At 43.5% G+C, this 21446-nt stretch overlaps 1 protein-coding gene across 1 annotated transcript in view; it reads right to left on the reverse strand.

Annotated features, from left to right (window-relative positions):
• The window catches only part of HHAT (hedgehog acyltransferase), a 189751-nt gene that overhangs the window by 62047 nt on the left and 106258 nt on the right, over positions 1-21446 (reverse strand). Inside the window, exon 9 of the mRNA XM_066611755.1 lies at positions 5921-6122. Within this exon, the coding sequence (XP_066467852.1) occupies positions 5921-6122 (202 nt within the window). The remainder of the gene's footprint in view (positions 1-5920; positions 6123-21446) is intronic.

The raw sequence follows: 21446 nt of genomic DNA on the forward strand, positions 1-21446 counted from the left end.
GGCTTTTGTTTACAATGGACAGAGCTCCTAAACTACGAACAGTCCATTAAGGTTATAAATGGGTTATGAGAAGCCAAATAAGGATATTAAAGCAACAGATGTACAGCAATTGATAGAATCAAATGGTCGTTCTGTATGCAATAATTCTGCAAATTATTTTTCCATGTTTGATTACAAAGAGCATCAATCTAAACCTATCGTTAGCCATGATATCCAGAGCAGTATGGTTTCAAAGTATGCCACAGATCAATCTAGCATTTGCCTAAAGTAGTACTTAAAATGCTGCAAAGAATACAAGTAACTTTAGTAAGCACACAAGTTGATATTCCGAATTGTGATGAGAACAGAAGGCTTAAGGCTTCATATGAATGGCATACATGGACATAAAATGTGATTATAATTCACTCCTCTGCAGGGAAACGGCATATATTGAACGTCTGCCACTCTTGGAAATCAATCCAGAGTGCGAGTCAACACTGCTTGGGTGGGAAATGGTAGTGAATATTTTGCTGTACACATAAAAACAAACAAGAAAACAACAGAATGCAGCAGAGGATTTAAGAAATCACTGTGACTAACTAGAGGGGAAAAAATGGCATGTAATTCTTCTGTGGAAAAAAAATCCTCTGACTTGCCAACGGGACCCAAGAGTGCCACCCTTGAAGACATTCTGAAAAATTCAGACTCCCTTTATGGGTTTTTTTTTTCTGGTACCATGAACTATGGAAGAGGAATCCTGTCAGAAAAGATGCAATTATATCTGAATATTATTTTAATCCTAAAATTTATATGATACAAAAGTACTGTACCACAGTGAGGCCTGTCCTGGACTGCTTACGACTTATTTAGTCAATAAACAAAGAAATAATCTAGTGGTCTTGTGCTTTTTTGAGCCAACCCACAAACTGAGGACTTTTACAGTTAAGCCATTAATGGCTCAGGTAGATGAGCCCTGGCTGCCACAAGGCTGCTGTGACCAAAGGGCAACACAAGATATGTCTGTGTACTTACTTTGATAGAAATTTATTTAAAAATAAGTTCTAACAGCAAAAGGCTTACAAAAAACAAAACAATCATTTTCAGAGGTGAGTGAGCACAATCCTATGTGTGTCTACTCAGAAGTAAGTCTCATTTAATGGGGCTTACTCCCAGGAAGGTGCTATAGGATTTCAGTCTGTGGGCCCAATCCTATCCAACTTTCCAGCACTGATGCAGCTGCAATGCAGCCCCGAAGTAAGGAAAAAAAATGTTCCTGTACCTTGAGGAAGACTCCATGACTGCCCCCCTCAATACAGGATGCAGTGCATGCCCCATTGGCATGGATGCATCAGCATGGAAATTTGAATAGCATTGGCCTTATGTCATCCAAATATGCATTTTGATTTAAGTAGGTGGCATTTTTGTTCACTCTCAATGATTACTTTCTACTGACCTCTTTAGTTTCTTTCTTACACTTGTCAAGCACAAGACTGTAGAGCAGGGGTGCCCAAACCCCAGCCCTGGGGCCACATGTAGCCCTCAAGGCCTCTCAATGTGGCCCTCAGGGAGCCCCAAGTCTCCAATGAGCCTCTGGCTCTCCGGAGATTTGTTGGAGCCCGCACTGGCCCAACACAGCTGCTCTCAGCGTGAGGGCGACTGTTTGACCTCTTGCGTGAGCTGTGGGATGAGAGCATCCTGTTTCACGCCTGTTTCAGGTCTGTGATGCAGTAGCGGCAGCACAGGAAAGGCAGGCCTTGCTTTGTGCAAGGCCTTTTATAGGTCTTGAGCTATTGCAAGACCTTCATTCATTCATATAAGTTCCACCTCTAGTATATTAATTTATGTAAACTTATGTAAATTTATTCAAATTTTAAATGTAAATTAATTCTTTTTTCCCTGGCCCCTGACACAGTGTCAGATAGATGATGTGGCCCTCCTGCCAAAAACTTTGGACACCCCTGCTGTAGAGAAATGTCTGAATATCCTACTCAAATTGCCAAAAAGAAAGCTGTAATTCAACACTAGAAGCAGGACAATGGTCAAACCAGAGGAAAAACAAAACTATTTGTATTTCAAGTAAAGTCTATACAGTGGACCCATTGTATCTGTGGATTTGGGACCACAGATTTCACTATCTGCAGGTTCTGAACCTATGGGGTAAGCCCAACATGGACCCATTGATCTGCTTAGGTAAAGTGGAGATGCACACAACAGCTCTAACCAAATGTATTCCCAATAGATTCTCTGGAAAAGAACTACATATTTTCTCCTGTTCAGAACTATTCTCTTCTCTGTGTTTGAATAATGACACTAGTTCTGAAAAGATTTTGTTTTCAATTGCTTTTTGTTTGCTTTTTGTTTTAACCAGACAGGTTTAGATGATAAGGTTGTTTGGGTATGCATTACAATAAAAATATACATGAGCTATGGAGTCTGTCATTAAATTTGTTACTGGAATGAAACATCAAAGTCTTAGCCCACAGGGAGAGAGTGTCCCGGAAGATTTGTATGTTTGCAAAATAAGATCTCTCAGGAGCTTTTTCCCAGTAATAATCCTCAATGATTCAGAAAAGAACCTAATATTGCACCCGTAGGTGTTGTAAGACGATGGCTATTTTTTTCTTCTAAAGTTGAAATCATGAAACTTACCATTGGGGAGTTGGCTTTTTTAATTGAGATGGATGCCAACCCCTTGGATGAGCCACCTTCATGTAGTTTCATTTGATGTTTGCTTTTCACATCACTTGATGTAGGAAAGACATTGGAAGAAAACTAATGCTTATCCCTGTTTCTGGTCCTTACTGACCACATTCTCTACTTACTGTAGAAGCAAAAACATGCTTGTTTGTCTTCTGTTCCATGGTAGCTTGTTTTTTGGGGCTGACACAGAGATAATCCTCATGACTGAAAAAACCAGGTGAAATGTGACTACATAGCTGTATTAAGAACATAAGAACATAAGAACAGCCCCACTGGATCAGGCCATAGGCCCATCTAGTCCAGCTTCCTGTATCTCACAGCGGCCCACCAAATGCCACAGGGAGCACACCAGATAACAAGAGACCTCATCCTGGTGCCCTCCCCTGCATCTGGCATTCTGACATAACCCATTTCTAAAATCAGGAGGTTGCGCATACACATCATGGGTTGTACCCCATAATGGATTTTTCCTCCAGAAACTTGTCCAATCCCCTTTTAAAGGCATGTAGGGTAGACGCCAGCACCAAATCCTGTGGCAAGGAGTTCCACAGACCGACCACATGCTGAGTAAAGAAATATTTTCTTTTGTCTGTCCTAACCCGCCCAACACTCAATTTTAGTGGATGTCCCCTGGTTCTGGTATTATGTGAGAGTGTAAAGAGCATCTCCCTATCCACTCTGTCCATTCCCTGCATAATTTTGTATGTCTCAATCATGTCCCCCCTCAAGCGTCTCTTTTCTAGGCTGAAGAGGCCCAAACGCCGTAACCTTTCCTCATAAGGAAGGTGCCCCAGCCCCGTAATCATCTTAGTCGCTCTCTTTTGCACCTTTTCCATTTCCACTATGTCTTTTTTGAGATGCGGCGACCAGAACTGGACACAATACTCCAGGTGTGGCCTTACCATAGATTTGTACAACGGCATTATAATACTAGCCGTTTCGTTCTCAATACCCTTCCTAATGATCCCAAGCATAGAATTGGCCTTCTTCACTGCCGCCGCACATTTGGTCGACACTTTCATCGACCTGTCCACCACCACCCCAAGATCTCTCTCCTGATCTGTCACAGACAGCTCAGAACCCATCAGCCTATATCTAAAGTTTTGATTTTTTGCCCCAATGTGCATGACTTTACACTTACTGACATTGAAGTGCATCTGCCATTTTGCTGCCCATTCTGCCAGTCTGGAGAGATCCTTCTGGAGCTCCTCACAATCACTTCTGGTCTTTACCACTCGGAAAAGTTTGGTGTCGTCTGCAAACTTAGCCACTTCACTGCTCAACCCTGTCTCCAGGTCATTTATGAAGAGGTTGAAAAGCACCGGTCCCAGGACAGATCCTTGGGGCACACCGCTTTTCACCTCTCTCCATTGTGAAAATTGCCCAATATTCTTCAATCTGGTTGCATGAATGGTGGTTCTGATTTACTTTCCACAGAAACTTCCTGATGGGCTGATCCAGAGTAGAAAAGACACTCAAATACACATTTATAAAGACTCACTAACCAAGGACACTGGGAAGCAGAGAAAACTCTGTGCAAGCAGGGATTGCTCCATTAATTTCATTGTCAGATAATGCTCTGTATGCATAGTCAATTGTAGCCATTATGTGTTACTAGCGGGAATTAGCGATGAAACTGAAAGTTGCTAATATCTGTCATGCTATGAGAATTCACCTATTTCACAATATGGGAGTGCATTTTAGCACATGCTTCCTTCGTCCTGAAAATGATCTTCTTGCAATTTAAATCAAGACTATTTCAAGCTGATATGCCCATTTTGCCCCAGCATGATCTGTGGAACTCTGACTAGGTAACAAAAAGGCAGTTGCTGTTCGCTGGCACATTTCATTGCTGAAATTGTGTTAAGTTTTTCTTAAAGGGAAATAATTTCCGGACCAATACCAGGGCTCCACGAGTTTGCCCACATATATCATGTGAAATGTGACCTTTCCAAAAGGAAATCACACTCTGTGCTGTGCATTGTCTTGTGTGTGTTGGGTGGCTTAGAATCATAGAGCAGGAAGAAACCTTGGAAGTCACCTGCAGGCCAATCCTATGGGGGTATTGCACTGCTGGAACTAGCGGAAATACAATTTGGCTGATGAGCCAGCCACTAGGGTTTGGGGGACTCCTTGGGGGACTGTAATAACTTCAAATTCCTCCTTATAGCTCCAAGCCTGAGGATTCTTTCACAAATTTAATGGCTGCACTGTTGTGTTTCAGGGAAGTATTGGAGGGGTGCAGAAATCAATGTGTCTTGGAGCTTTGGAAATCTCATGTCAGCAGCCAATCTTGATGCAAGGTGTTGTGGTGCCCAACACGAGGAAAAGGAAAGAGAGAATTGCAAAGTTTTCTGCTTGGCTCCTACACAGCACAGGCAAGCAAATGGTTGGTTGGTAAGTAAATAAGCAAGCAAAAAAGCAAGTCAATGTAGAACTCTTTAAAATAACAACTGTCTTTTTCCCCAGACATTTGCAGTTGGTGCTTAAAAATGGTGGTGATGGGCGGTGATGGTTGACTATCACTAATCATAATGTTCCACAAATCTGACTCTAAATCATTGGTAGTTGACTTTTTGGGCATGCAAACAAGGGTTTGGTCCAGAGTCTGAGGAAATGCCACTATAATGTATACATATAGTCCATATGCAACCACAGAGCCTTGCAATGTTTTCTGCCTCTGGTCTATTGAGCCAGGGACAAGCACCAATACAAAACTGGAAAAGAGAGAGAAATGCAGGGCAGACAGTCTAGCCCACATCCCAACCCTAGCCCACTGCTGCTTGTGGCATGCATAACACAGGTTGGCCACCCATGTTCTAACTTATTTAGCAACCATCTGTACCTTAAAAACAAAAATCACTGAGCAAACAAAATTCCCTCTTAGGGGCTTCCCAGAATTTCAAACAACAAAATGGTTATATTTTGTTTGGCACCACCATATTTCACAATGCCACTTGTTCTACTTTCCTTGACACTGTCAATGACATATTCCATTACAAACACTTAGTATAAAGTATACGCCTTTTCGGTAACAACATCTAAGTAGAAAAGTATAATTCAAACAACTTTAAAGTAAGTGTGGACTACTTGCGAACTTGATTGTGCAAAATGGAACACAGTGCTTGTAGATGGAGGCCTGTGCAGTAATCACTGTGAGTCATAGCTATATGAAGAAATTCCAGCCCCCCAACCAACTCGGAATCTCATGAACATGAAAAGGCAAAGGGAATGAACTTACAATGAAATTATGGACAGTTGGAAGGGAAATCAGCCTCCTTGCTCCATTTTCAGCAGTTACACCAATCCAATTAAGAAAAGCCCAGGACCAAAGGTAGCTGTGGCCGCCATGCCAGTAGCTTACAAAAGCAAATGTAATTGCTGTAGATGACAGCATCTTAAATATGCTGCTGTGGGATCCTCCCATTGGGATGTAAATGTACCTGTCGGGAAAAGTAGAAACAGATGTAATTAAGACTTCACTGAAACTTCAGTGATAAACTTAGTGCAACATATATTTGATTTTAATAGCAGTGCTATAAAGTTTTGTTGCTTTGATGAATTACCTGACATTTTCTATCTGCAAAGCAGCTGTAAGATGCTTTCTGGCAGCACAAGTGTGATGTCAGAAGGCCCACCAGAGGAGGCAAGCCCAGCACAGGGGGTGGAACAGAGCACAGCGTGGAACAGGCAGGAGATGGGGTGGGGGTGGGCAGCCCAGGTCCAGGAGGGGGTGGGTTTAGTGGTAGTGGCTCCTGTCTAATTCAAACCCCCTTCCTGGCCTGCTCTGCCTGCACATGTCAATGTGGACTTGCTCCAGTGATTACCGCTGGCGCAGGTCCAAGCTGGCCATAGTAGCTGCTGGGGCAAGGGGAAAAATACTCTCTTACCCTGAGGAGACCTCCAGCAGCCAAAACTCCCCCATGGGATACAGCAGGGGCAGCGCTGGCACTGCTGCATTGCCACATGGGGGTTTTGGTAGGAGTGGACTGCCCCCCTGCTTCTCACCAGGGAGCTGCACAGCTGTTTAGGTAAGCAGTTCCAATTTCCACCATTATGACCATCACTAGGTATAGGCTTAGAAATGGCAGCTTTAATTAAAAATTGTGCTTTCAATTATAGTTCAGTTTACATGGTGTCAATTGGCTCTCCCTAGGTAACTTCTCAGGCTGCTGCACAGGGAGAAAGGGATTCAATTTTCTGAATTTTATTATCTAGCGTCAGCAGTTGGTTAATTGAGCAGTATTAATTTCATTTTACTTAGAAAAATGTCTCAGAGGTGAATCCTTGGGGGATGTGCATATATTATCAACAGAGGAAATGCCATTGGATTAAGGCAGGGCAACATGACAAAACCTTGTGCACTGCACAACCAGCACAGAACTGTGAATTAAAATAGATGGTATGACCTATTGGTAAAAAGAGGTGTTTTTTATCAATGGTGTCTGCTGAAAGTACACAGAATGACACACTCTTAACCCAGTAGTCAGGAGGCTAAAGGTAGATTCACATGCAACTTGAAGAGCCCAACCCTATGTCTGTCTACTTAGAAGTAAATCCCATTATAGTCAATGGAATGTACTCCCAGGTAAGTATGAATAGCATTGCAGCCTTAGCTGTAAGCCTGTGAGCATGATCTTGTCATTACTTTCAGATATAGTGCCATCTGTTTAAGTGCTTAATAAATATTACTATCATCATCATCAATGCTGGCAAGTCAAAATCTGCAGGCTTGCTTCAAGATTCAGAAAGATAGGTTTGCTTTTTTTTTTTTAAATGCTGTGAAATGACCAGAAATTATACTCTCAGATATGTCTCTTCAATGAAACGTCTGTTCCTCCCACCCTCTGAATTAGAACAGGAAGAGAGGGGTGGCATGGCAGAGGAAGCCTCATGCCACATTTCACACATTTTCTTCATTTGCATGGAGGACTGTTTCACTGCTTCTGAGTTTGCCTTCCGGGAATCCTAAAAATAATAAATACTTCTACTCCTGCAAAATTTAATTTATGAAGTCATCTCTCTCTCTCTCTCTCTCTCTCTCTCTCTTTATTATTTCAGGAATAATGAAACAATACCTGAAATACTTGGTTGCACTACTGTTTATTTTGAGCAGCGACAGGTGTGCCGCAAATGGTCTGTCTGCAGGTGTGCCGCGGGGATGTTAGCCCCCCAGTAACAGCATGGTGTGCCTTGTCAATTATCAATAAGCTGATGGTGTGCCTTGACAATTTTAGCACCTTGTCAGTGTGTCCTGAGATGAAAAGGGTTGAAAATCACTGATTTAGAATATATCAGTAGATTACTCAGATGCCTGCCAGTACTCAAAAAAATGCTGGGCTGCACCACCATATGTGACTAGGTGGGTGGGGGTTTGGCAAGGTGATTCTGCAATAAAAAAAATAGTCCTGTAAGTTATGGAAATAATGCTAGCAAAGTACTTACAATAATATTGTCATTTAAATAACTGTGCATTCAAAATTCTTAAGTATTTTTCTGAGGTTGCAATCTTAATAAAGCACTTTCCTGGGAGTAAGTTCCATTAAACTTAATAGGATTTACTTCTGAGTAGTCATGTATTCAATTGCAAGTTCTGTGATTTTTACCTACCTAATGAAAAGGCACAACAATTTAAAAGTATCTGTTATTGAAAATTAGTATTCGTATTACATGCTTTCCTACAACTATGTATCCTTTTCCAAGTCAGCTTATCTGCTGCAGGCAAGCCGTTTCATTTAAACAGCACATCATAATTTTAACTCGCTAGGTGCCCATTAGTGAGTGGGATAGATTATGTAAATATTACCCTTCAAATCTCTGGAGTATCACACACATAATTACTGAAGTAGTTAAGAATGACATTTATTTATGAAAGAAAACTTTCACATCGAGTAACTATTCTCTTAATTGCTTACAAGTTGCATACAAAGAAGAATAGGCTTCTCAGAACAATGAGACAGCCTTTTTTGAAGTACACTTTGGTGCTCCCAAGCTTTGCTGCCTAGTGGTCTCAGAATTATACTTCCAAAATGCTTTATGTTTTCACAAGGAAGGACTAGGAAGCTGCCTTGACATAAATATCTTTCAGAGCGCGATACCATAGTCTTTCAAGACTGAAGGTTGCCAACAACAAACGTTCATTTTTCACAATATTTCAACCAATTGGCACCAAATCACCTGCTTCCTGATATTTTTAGCATTTTTGCATCAAACCCTCTCAATTGCCCATCATGAGTAAAACCTGCATGCACATCAAGAGCTGTATGTTCTGTACAACTCAGTTCACACAATGTCCACTCTCAAAATACTGTACATATGGAGGAGGACTGAGCTGCCACTGCATGCAAGATGTAAAATAATACTCAGTGAGGATGGAAGCACACTATGTTCAAGAAGGACTGCAAGCAACTGGAATTATAATCACATATATTGCTGTAGTGTACAGTGCTGTACACAGTATAAGAGGACCAGGGCAACCAGATGTCATAACTGGAAAAGAGGACAAGACACTCCAAAATGTAGGACATGACAAAATAAAAGCTGAAAACACATATATTTATTTCATGTGTTTAAACACTGTATTTCTTATTATTAAATTTAAAATTTAAACTTAAAATTTAAATTTAAATTAAATTTAAAAATGAGTACAAAAAACAGCACAAACCACCACCATCAAACTAAACAACCAAAATAATGCAGTGACAACTTTCCAGAATCATGACACCACCAGGCCCTGCAAAATTGATAACAGAGGAAGATACTCTGGTTTACAAGCCCCTTTTGTCCCAATGTGCACACACCTTCTTCTCAACCATGTAAACAACACACCAGGTCTGCATAATTTCAAGGACCCAAAAACATACCATGTACTTGAGAGAGAAGTGGGATTATCTGCTATCCAATTTTAGGGGGTGGAATGGGGGCAGGACTTGCCCTATCAGGTTTCAGAGAGTCATGACTGATTTTTAATGCTCTGCTACTGTTAAATGCTGCTGTCCCCCCCACCCCTGCAAGAAGCATCAGATCAAACTTCTAAGGAGCCCCCCCAGACCCTGTTTTACTCTGTTTACACATATAGTCACTCTCTCTCTCTCTCTCTCTCTCTCTATTCTCCCCATCCCTGCAAGTAGTATCAGATCAAACTTCCAAGCAGACCCCCCAGGGACCCTCTTTTATTCTCTCTACAAACGTGCACTCTCTTTCTCTTTTCCTCGTTTCCCATCTCGCCCTATCCTTGTCAGAAGCACCACTTCCCTCCTGTGCATGGAAAAACATTGCAAAAAGGGCTTCAACTCCCCCCCCCCCACTGGCGTCAGACACGGCAGCAGCCTTAGAGGACCTTGCACTGGGCATGCGTGCCACTCAGCTCCCAGGCAAAACACGGAGGCACATATTGCCCAGGCTGCTTCTGCCCTCCTCTCCCATGTCACGTGACTATAGCTCTAAGTTGCATTACTAGGAAACAGGAGCCTAAGCAGAATGGAGGAGCAAGAAACACCTAAAATGGAGAACATTCAGTCACGGTTGGAGGACACTCAGACAAGAGGCTAAAAAACAGGACAAATCTGGCAATTTCCATACAAATGGTCACTCTGGGCCCACTCTTCTTCCACCACGCATATGGCATTTCCAGTTTGGAACAGCATGAACAGGCACAAAATCCTTGATAACTGCGTGTACTGATAATCCTTGGTACTGTGTGGTCACAAGTGATATAAGGTTTCATGGTTGACAATCCCAGAGATTATACAAAAACCTCAAGGGCTTCTAACTGTACCAAGCGTTTGATTATATTGAGGAACACCAACAAAATGGGAATTGGACAAACTTTGAATCTGCATACTCAATTAACTCCAGGCTTTGTCATGATAAAGCCTGAAGTCTTTTCCATTGCCATTCCACCAGTTTCAAAACATGCAGGGTGGAAGCAAGAATCTGCATTGGCAGTTATAAAAGTGGCATGGCATCCCCTGAGCACAATATTTTGCTATCCATAGTTGATAACCAAACCCTGATGCCTTGACAGTGCATGAGGTGATCATCAAATATATGCAGGAAAGCAAGGAAACTTTTAGGAGAATGAGAAACCAGCATTGATAAAGGAAGGCACAGTGAACATCTCAAAGCAGGAATGACAGCACTTTTTCAGGCTCAGAGCATCTGTTCCCTGCTCTATAATCTACACAGTATTTATATTCTTAAGTACATTCTTTATTAATTTAACAAAGTTGTCTTAAGTGCCTACTGTATTTAATATTTTAGTGGGTAAGGAGCTGGAAGAAATAAAGGAAGCCATGAACTGTAACTTTCCTAATGACAAAACTTCAGCTACAGATGGAAGATTAATGAGAGAAGCAACTAATGATGTGCAAACTCTTGTGCTCTCTTTCAAGAATTCACTTTCTGCAAAGTACTTTCTTTCATGTACTGTTCGTGAACACCTCTCTTCAGGGTCACTGTAATTATGTAAGTGCTGCAATCTTTTTCTTTCTTTCCTTAGGGATATTTCCATAATGTTCAGGGTTAGGTATGAGGAGGTAGGGGATTGTAAAAATCTCCATCACCACAACCAGTAGCCCTTTGTCAGGGATCGGTACAGGGAGAAGGCAGTCTGACTGAGGATATAGTGCACAGTGGTCAGTGCTCACAAATTCTCTGCTATCCCTTTTCATGGGTCAATAGCTGAGTGGTAGTAACTGATAGTTCTTTCTACTACCACCATCTCAGGCTAAAGAGACCAGGCAAAGGGGAGCCATCTGGGAAACCCCTCTCCCAGGATAGCACAGAACCCCAGGGGTTCTTATTAGACTCAAGACCACAATATCACCCACAAGAGCACAGTTATGACAACCCTCTGCTTTACCAGTGAACATGGACTGGGCCAGCGAGAGTCAGTAGTTTAATAAAAATCCAGTGCTTAAACCATACAGGAAAAAGGGGGATAGGAAAAGTTGAAGTAGGCTGATGGAAAATGCTTGAACTCATCTGAATGGACACAATGAAAAGCTTGATCACATGTTTCCAATAACCATGAATACCCAGCAGATGGAGCTGAAATGCTAGCCAAGAACAAAGCACACAAAACCCCTAGTGCTTAGTAAAACTGTTAAGACTGCAGCATGGCTTGGAAGGAAAGCAACGAAGCAAACAAAAATAATCCTTGGATGCATCTATCTAGGATTACAGCCACTATCACTAGCTATTACTTTGTCCCTGGTCTATGTACTTATTAGAAAGTGAATGTGGCTTTCTTGAATCAACACTAGATATAACGGCAGACCTGGTAGAAATACATACGAGCATCCCTGTGCTGGAATGTCGGTAACTTACGTTTGATGATCTAATTGAGTTACCTGAATGGAGGAGTGGAACCTGCCTGGTCTCTCCTTCCCACCCCTTTGCCTAGACAGGCAGGTTTGGCTGCTTAAATTGGTAGGTGCAAATCAATCAATAGGAGAGGTACATACTTCAAACAGAACCCTGAATCCATAAAAGCACATGGCTGACTGATAATGGCTTTTCAAATGAAGATCAAAGGCTGCTGATGTCCCAGCTGCTTTTAGACTCCTGAACTTGCACAGGAGCTTCTGGGAAGTGGGAAGTGACCAAAAAAATAAGGAAAAATAGGCAGAAAAGAGGGAGGAAAAGAGGGCACCCACCCCACCCTTATATTACTAAGTGTTGCTAGGGTCACCAGCTCTGATAGAAGCTATTCCCAGAGATTTATTTTCCAATGTTATATAAAGTCAGAAATCCCTAGAGAACCTGCTAAAACCTCCAGGATTATTTTCAGTAGTCACTGCTGATGCATGGAGACTCCTGAGGAGTACTGGACAATTGGCAACCCTCAGTGCTAAACATTTTTATATTACTCCAAGTGCTGCACGCAGGTTTATAGTCTAAATATTGCTGGTGCACCAGGTCCAGTCCTTCCTGGAGAAAGCAGATGTTTCTGCTGCCACACATTGGTCACATCCAAGTTCAATGGACTATTCATGGGGCTGCTCTTGAAGAGTTTTAAAGGTGCAGCCTGATTGTTGGTGAGAGCTTTGCGTTTGGTACACATTATACCAATTTTGTTTGATCTGCACAGGCTGCTGATTTGTCTCCGTGCCCAGTTTGAAATACTGGTTATTAAACTTTAAACTCCTAAATGATTTTGTTCTAATGCATTTAAAGGACCTCTTGCATGAATTTCCTCATCCCTTGAATTCTTCTGAGGAGGACTTGCTCTACATTCCACCAGCATCTGGTTAGAGAGGCAGATATGTTTAAAAGTGACATATTGGGGCACCGCCTCTTCTGGGAAGCCCACCTGGTCTCTTTTCTCTTCACCTTCTGGTGGTACATGAAAACCATTTTGCTTCATTCTCCAGTTTATGCTGAATGTTGTCGTCCCCAAGTTGTTTTTATTATTTACAGGAATCTGTTAATTTCACTTTCTTTCTGCTTTGAGCAATTTTATGTTCTCGCATTACAAATTTTATTCTAATTGTGAGGCATTGGGACCTTTAGGTTGAAAAATGGCATATAGGCGTGAATAATAAATAAATATGTAAATGTATCCTAGGTTACAAATTCAGAAAAGAGTTTCCTATTAAATTGGAAAAATGCTTATTTTTGTGACTCGTACTTGATGTTCCGTCTTTAGCTCTGAAGGCAGTAATACCCTCCAGCCAAGTTCTTCTAAGTCTGAGCACATAACTTCATTGTTTCAAACTTCATACTTTTAAGGAACACAAAAGCTTTAAAACCTTTTGCGGTTTAAGGAGGATTTGTGCTGCAGAAAGTGGTTATATAAAACCAGTATCACTTTTTCAAGTTTATCTGTCCTTTACCAAATACATTCAGAGCCATAGCTCCTTTTCTAGCGACAATAGTCAGGATGCTTTAGGCTGCTTTCTTCTTCCATATGCCCAGCAGAGAAAGCACAACTGACCTAAAGGAATGGATTTTCTTCCTCTTAGCACACTATCAACAGAATTGTTTACTAAGCTAACACTTGGAAAATGATTTGCAAAGATGAAAGGGATAATCTGAAGGCAAAAAGACAGAACAATGATGTATCTCTCATGATCAAGCATAGAGGTTATAATTACAGGGAAATCTCATGTCGTGGACTGACCCGCCCCCAGGCCCCTGAATTACTTGGCAGCAGGACTCCAAGGGAGAAAGGTTCACCTGGGACCTAGTGAGAGATGGCTAGACCCTTGCCGCGCTCCCTGTGACAAAGTAGATTCCTGGGAGAGGCTGCCAGGCATGAACCAGTGGTGCTTGGCTCTACCCTCGGCTGCAGAGCTGGATGCATCAGGGGCTCCCACGGCCACCTCCCCGAGCGAGTAGGTGCCCTCACCTGGCTGACAGGGACAGGACACAGGGTGGCTGCTGGAGAGGCACGCAGCCCCCGACCAGGAGAGCTGAGAGACCTCCAGGAGGCTGAGAGACCTCCAGAGTGTCCCTTGGTGATGACGTTGCCAGTCAGCAACCCCATTTGCTGGTGCCACCTCGCCGAGCGATGCTGCAGTGTTGCTCAGGCACTAGCTGGGCTACCCGGAGGCAATGAGGGGCATCTGATCTGGCCAATGGCTGGCAGCAGCTGTCACCTGTAAAACTCCTAGCCACCAGGAAAGGCCCTCGCAAGTCAGGGTGGGCACCCTCTAGAGGAACCTGGGGAAGAGTCATGTGGAACAAGGAGGCGCCATAAAGCAGGAACAGCCTGTAGTGATGTTCAGATGGAGGAGTGGTGAAGCAGGCAGTACTAGTGAGGCTTGCTTGCCGGGGGGCCATGATGACATCCTCAGCACCAGAGGGGGGACGTGTAGGCTGTAACCCCCAGAGGGTCTGAGGCCATCCCTGACACCCCAGGAGGCCAGGAATCCCACAGGAAGTGGCTGAGCCCTACAGGAAGGCTTTCCCTGGGGAGACCAGAGACAACCCTGACGCTGGGCACCAGCCGTTGGCCCCGGGGCCCGATACCTAACATAGTTTGCATGAGCTTGTTTTAGTTCTCCCTCCCTTCATTAAACCAATATTTGACACTTATCTTAATCTACTAAGGAATCTGGTGGCATAGGCAAGCAAGACTTTCCTATAACTTACCAAATCTTCTAAGCTAGTTGTGATGACATTTGCCAAAGGCAGGGTGGAGCAGCCCTCATAGGTACAAAAGAAGTGAAACAAAGACGAGAGCAGTTATATTCACTAGCCATTCCTTCTTAAACATTTCATGATGTGTTCAATGTTGACACTCCATAAAGGCTTTATATTGCTCCTGCAGTGTGCTAATCAGCAGATCCTGTGCACTGAGACATGTAAGTGAACACACTAGTCAAATGGTCAACACGTACCTTTCCACACATAGCATTACATCTAAAGTATTTACTAACAGCCCAGTCCTACCTAACTCCCTGCATGGCAATGCAGTGTCAGCAGCACAGCTTCCTCTGGATCCTATAGGGAAGTTTGGGCTGCTGGGGGGCCTCCTCAGGGTAAGGTGACATTTGTCCTCTTGATCCAGGATAAGCTCCAGTAGTTATTATGGATCAACTTGGATTTGCACCCAGTCTATAGTTGGCATAAGTTCGAGTTGATCCATGCAGGTAGATCAGGCCCAGGAAGGTTAGGATTTGGCGTGTGCCACCACTGTTGAACCTGCCCCCCTCCTGGGCCCAATCTGCCCATCCCCTCTGTGTTCCATCCCCCCCACCCTCTGCACCAGGCTTACTTGCTCTGGTGGCCTTCCAAAGTCTGTCAGTACACATGGGAAAGCTCTGGCCTTCCTGCTGCCACATCAGCAGCTTGCATTAGTATCCAGAGCTTTGCAGCTACTTTTCAGAAGCCACTGTTGGCAGAATGGATGCTTCATCAGCATGACAGCCTGATAGGATTGGGTTAATTTACATACCAAATAAGCTATTAGCAGCATCTTCTCCACAGGGTCTTTGTGCCATCCCCACAGGAAGAGGAGAGAGAGAGAGAGAGAGAGAGAGAGAGAGAGAGAGAGAGAGAGAGAAGTCAGAGGTTTTTGAAGTTTAGAATTTCTAGTTGGAGTTAGGTGAAACTAGGGGTGTAGCTCAAGGTTCTCTCTAGGCATCTTCTTCCTTGCGGAAGTTCTTGTTTGCTTCCCCTCATGCTCTGCTGGCAAGTAAAACAAATATATGCATAATATTGATATATAAATATGAATCCACCTATCTATTGAGGAATTTCTTGTGAGGTTGCCCTACACACACATCATTTATGAAACTGCATTTGGCAATAATATATGGGAAGGCCTTCTCTGTTGAACACCCATCTTGTGGAACTCCCTGATGAAAATGTGAGCCAGTGTGGGGCAATATTTCGATATGGAGCAGAAAGGCGTGGCTTCAAATCTCTGCTCAACCAGGATTACCCTTACATATCTAACATATTTTAACATAATTAAAATAAAACAGGGTTGTTATGAAAATAAAAGGAGAAGAAACAGACACAGTGTACTTATCCACAGGAAACTAAATTTGGCAGCATTGGCTTTGGAACATCTCACAACTCAGGGGAGTGATGAGCAAGGAGCAGAATATAAATGCAAAATATTTAGATTTTGCAGTTCAGCATCACATTTCATTCAACAAATGAGGCTGGGTAAAAATGAAACAAATGCCACCAAAAACTGATAATGCATCCTGTAACAGTTACATAGAAACTAGACAAACTTTTTTTTAGGGTCTGCATCTTTCTTTCTTTTCTTTTTTTTAAACCTCTTGCTGCAACAAGCAGAAAAGGAAATTCTAGGGGGGAATAAAATGCAGTGATGGAGCATTTAATTAAGATACTGGCTTTTACTGCTTCAGCAAATTTATAAGGAAGCTATTGAATAATTCAGCATTCAGGAGATCCTATTGCACCTACAGGAGACAATGGCAAGTCTCCAACAAAAGTCACTGGTACAGACACAAGAAGACCTACTGAAGAGGACAGATGTGGTCCATAATTACTAAAGTAGTAGTAGCAAAATACCATAACACTGAATGTATTTTGCTTATGGGTCTGTTGGACATTTATCAACTTATACAATATCTGACTATTTCCAAAACACAAAGAGACCCCCAGCATGCAAAGAAGGCATTTCTGCCAGTGCAAGGGAATGTCCTTGATTTCTGGTAACTTTCTACTTCATCTGCAGCAAACTGCACTACATTTCATGCTGTTCCTGAGGGTCCTCCAATGGAAACATCCCTTACAAAGCACACGCAGCCTTGGGGGGGGGGGGTCAAATCCAAATCAGCCAGGGGCAAAGGGTTAAAACCCCCTTACCAGACACTGCAGCCCCAATCGCCCTTCCTGGTTATTTACCAAACAGAAAACACCAGAGCCAAAGATGCAATCAACAATGCATAGCTTTGCCCTAGGGCTGGGGCCAAACGAGGCAAGCAGCCTCTGACTGCAGATACTCAGGACCAGAAGGAAACACAGGGCATGCAATGTCTGCCTCTATGATTAGCGTACAGTAGTCATGAAAATGCTGGTTATTGCCTTTAGATCCCTGAACAGTTGGGGATCAGAATATTTGGAAGAAAGCTTTTTCCCACATGAGTCTTTGTGTAAGATCTTTTAGGGGGACTAATTTGAGGGTTCCTCTCCAGTTGGAAGTCTGGCAAGCGTCATCTCATAAGCGAGCATTGTCAGTGATGGATCCTGTGCTGTAGAATGCCTTGTAAGCACGGTTGGTGCCCTTCTTACCAGTTTTTCTCCAGCAAAAACCTGACATTTTCATCAGGCTTTCATTAAAAACAAATAAATTTGGTCACTTAATAAGCCGATAGATCTTTTTTTGTTGTGCTGCTTGTTACTGTATTTGTTGTGCTTTCCACTATTACTAATTTTAAGTGTACATATTTTTAATTCTAAGCTACCCTGAGTCCTTGTAAAGTTGCCCTGAGTCCCTGCCAGCGCTGCTTCCTCTCTGGGTGGTGCAAATGTGCCTTACTGCACATTTGCAACACCTACCACCAGTACTAGGTCTGCAATGCTAGCAGTAGGGAAGTTGAGGATTGGGCTGCCCATCTTCAGCAGTTGGGGCTAACAGGCTAACAGCGCAATCCTAAGTAGGACTTAGGCTGGAGCAAGGGACATGCACCAGCTTAGGAGGGTCACAAACATCTGTAAAGCACTTTTGCACCTCCTCTAGAGCAAGCCATGCCAGCGCATGCAGGTGCGCTGGCATATGGAGGCTATATCCAGCCTCCGTGACTGCTTGCAGGGCGGGTCTTGCATCGGCCAAGCTCGGCCAATGCAAGGCTCTGGAGTGGGTGGGGAGGAGGTGAGAGAGAGGCGTTCCAGGGCAGGAGGAGGGTGGACAGTGGGCGGCCCCGGGGGTGGGTGGGTGGGGGGCAGGAGGCTGTTATGCTGGGTCCCAAACCCTGTTCCCTAGCAGCACTCTGCTCTCCTTGGACTTGTGCCATCTCAGGAGGTGATGCAAGTCCAAGGAGACCCATAGGGGCTTCAGTGGCTTACCCAAGGGTAAGGGTAAGAGTTTCCCCTTACCTTTGGCTGACCCACTGTGGAACCCTATCTCGAGCCCTCCTGGCTTGTCTGTTCTAGTGCAAGATAGTATTGCCCCCTAAGAGCTACAAAATTAAGACAGCTCACTTCAAGGAGGGAAGAATCATGATATCCCAGAGAGAAAAGACTAATACAGGAAACACAGGTTTAAAAATGAGGAAATATTTCAAGGTAGAGGAAAGAAAGCTTCAAAGATTTACAAATAATGCTATGGAACACAACCAGGTTAAGTGGTGAAGTAGAAGACAGGAAAGGAGGAAGTTGCTGCTCAGCAATGAATTGTCTTCTGAACTGGACAGTTGATATCAATTGCTACTGCTATTATATAAAATTGCTCATAGTATTTCTTCCCAGATTGGTATCATCTGCAACTCTTACAAGCATACTTTCTGTGCCATCTCCAGTGAAAATATTCAAGGATGCTGAATGCAGGTACTCAGGAGGAAAAGATGGTCCACCACTTCCACTGTGTGCCTTGCCTTGCACTTGCACTGTGTACCTTGCCTTGCCTTGCACTTGCACTGTGTGCCTTACCTTGCCTTGCACTGTGTACAGAAGGCAGTGAACCTGTCTCCTACCTGCTTACCTTTCTCCTTCTTTGTGGTCCCTTTAAACAAAATAGGAAGTACAGGATGCAAAAGGAGAATTCCACGCTTTGTTTTGTTTAAAGGAACCACAGAGAAGGAGAAAGGTAAGGAGGTAGGAGGTGAGATTACTGTACTCTGATTCACTTCTCACTTGCTACAAGTGAGCAGAAAATGGATCAGTCAGCTCCAGGATCAGGAATGTGGATGTGGGAGAACCCGTGGACATTATATATCTCGACTTTCAGAAAGCATTCGACACAGTCCCTCACCAAAGATTACTGAGAATACTCCACAGTAAAGGAATTAGAGAGCAGGTCCTCTCATGGATTGAGAACTGGTTGAAGACCAGGAAACAGAGAGTGGATGTCAATAGGCAATTTTCACAATGGAGAAAGGTGAAAGGCAGTGTGCCCCAAGGATGCGTCCTGGGAACGGTGCTTTTCAACCTCTTCATAAATGACATGGAGACAGGGTTGAGCAGTGAGGTTGCAAAGTTTGCGGACGACACCAAACTTTTCCGAGTGGTGAAGACCAGAAGTGATTGTGAGGAGCTCCAGAAGGATCTCTCCAGACTGGCACAATGGGCAGCAAAATGGCAGATGCGCTTCAATGTCAGTAAGTGTAAAGTCATGCACATTGGGGCAAAAAATCAAAACTTTAGATATAGGCTGATGGGTTCTGAGCTGTCTGTGACAGATCAGGAGAGAGATCTTGGGGTGGTGGTGGACAGGTCGATGAAAGTGTCGACCAAATGTGCGGCGGCAGTGAAGAAGGCCAATTCTATGCTTGGGATCATTAGGAAGGGTATTGAGAACAAAACGGCTAATATTATAATGCCGTTGTACAAATCTATGGTAAGGCCACACCTGGAGTATTGTGTCCAGTTCTGGTCGCCGCATCTCAAAAAAGACATAGTGGAAATGGAAAAGGTGCAAAAGAGAGCGACTAAGATGATTACGGGGCTGGGGCACCTTCCTTATGAGGAAAGGCTACGGCATTTGGGCCTCTTCAGCCTAGAAAAGAGACGCCTGAGGGGGACATGATTAAGACATACAAAATTATGCGGGGGATGGACAGAGTGGATAGGGAGATGCTCTCTACACTCTCACACCAGAACCAGGGGACATCCACTAAAATTGAGTGTTGGGAGGGTTAGGACAGACAAAAGAAAATATTTCTTTACTCAGTGTGTGGTTGGCCTGTGGAACTCATTGCCACAGGATGTGGTGACGGCATCTGGCCTAGATGCCTTTAAAAGGGGATTGGACAAGTTTCTGGAGGAAAAATCCATTACAGGTTACAAGCCATGATGTGTATGTACAACCTCCTGATTTTAGAAATGGGCTATGTCAGAATGCCAGATGCAAGGGAGGGCACCAGGATGAGGTCTCTTGTTACCTGGTGTGCTCCCTGGGGCATTTGGTGGGCCACTGTGAGATACTGGAAGCTGGACTAGATGGCCTATGACCTGATCCAGTGTGGCTGTTCTTATGTTCTTAAAGTCTAATCTATTTTTTATTTAAAGGCCCCCACACACTTCCATAAACAAACTGATTACTTAATAACAAACCAACTTGATTAAATTCTACATTATTGATTTAAAGCTAAGAATCACATAGTACAGATGATGAGTGAACAACAATGAAGAGTAATGAAGAACCTGATGTAAAGTTGAGAAGACAGTAATGTGATGATAGAAACAAAGGTTCATCCATGTTCAGGAGACATTCTGTCTTCATCTATCGCAGCAGCCGCTGCTGCTTTCAGAAAGAAGCAAAGCGAGTCAAACAATTCCAAAAAACAAGATGGTTTTACCACTTAGAACCAGACCATTTGGACACCAACAGATTGGACTGAATTGAACTCAAATGTAGAATTTGCTCCTGTGTGATAGAGGGCCCTTAACTAAGATAGGGTCCTTAACTAGGATGGGACTTCACTGATATGAAACCTAGAATTATGCAACTCCGTTCCCCAGGAACCTCATACGGCCTTCTTTACAGGCCATTAAGATGGCATACAAAAATAATCTTAGCTCACCAAGGGCGTACTTGAGGGGGTGCAGGAAGAAGCAGATTCGAAATGTCTCCTACAGCAGGAACATTCAAGACCGTCAAAGGATTAGGTTCAGCAGGAGACAAACTGAAAAATTTGCCTGAGGGGGGGATATGAAAATATTCATCTTCTTTCCTGAGGGATCCCTAACAGACAAGATATAGCTCATGTTATATTAACAGTCCAGTCCTAACAGTGCCTTGAGCCAGCACAGGCCCCCTGCGCTGGCTTCTGAGTGTTGCAAACATGCCATAAGGCACATTTACACAGACTTGAGAGTTGGCTAGGCCAGAATGGAGACCCACACTGGCTCACCAGGACCAGATCCAGCCCCTGTGCCAGCCAGAGGAAGTAAATTTGCACTGAGAACTGCAGGGGTTGGGAGAGGGTGGCGGGAGAGAGTGCCAAGGGTTGGGAGGAAAGTTTTTGGCAGGGGAAAGCAGACCAGGAGAGGGATCAGTGGTGGTAGGGCACGCCATATCCTAATCCCCACTTCCAGACTTGGTGGCCTTACATGGGTAGCCCCATTGGGCAGGCTGGAGTTCGGCATAGGGTAAGGGAAAAAATATAATTAATATTTAA

Source organism: Tiliqua scincoides, chromosome 1, assembly GCF_035046505.1.
Source record: "Tiliqua scincoides isolate rTilSci1 chromosome 1, rTilSci1.hap2, whole genome shotgun sequence".
Taxonomy (NCBI): Eukaryota; Metazoa; Chordata; class Lepidosauria; order Squamata; family Scincidae; genus Tiliqua; species Tiliqua scincoides.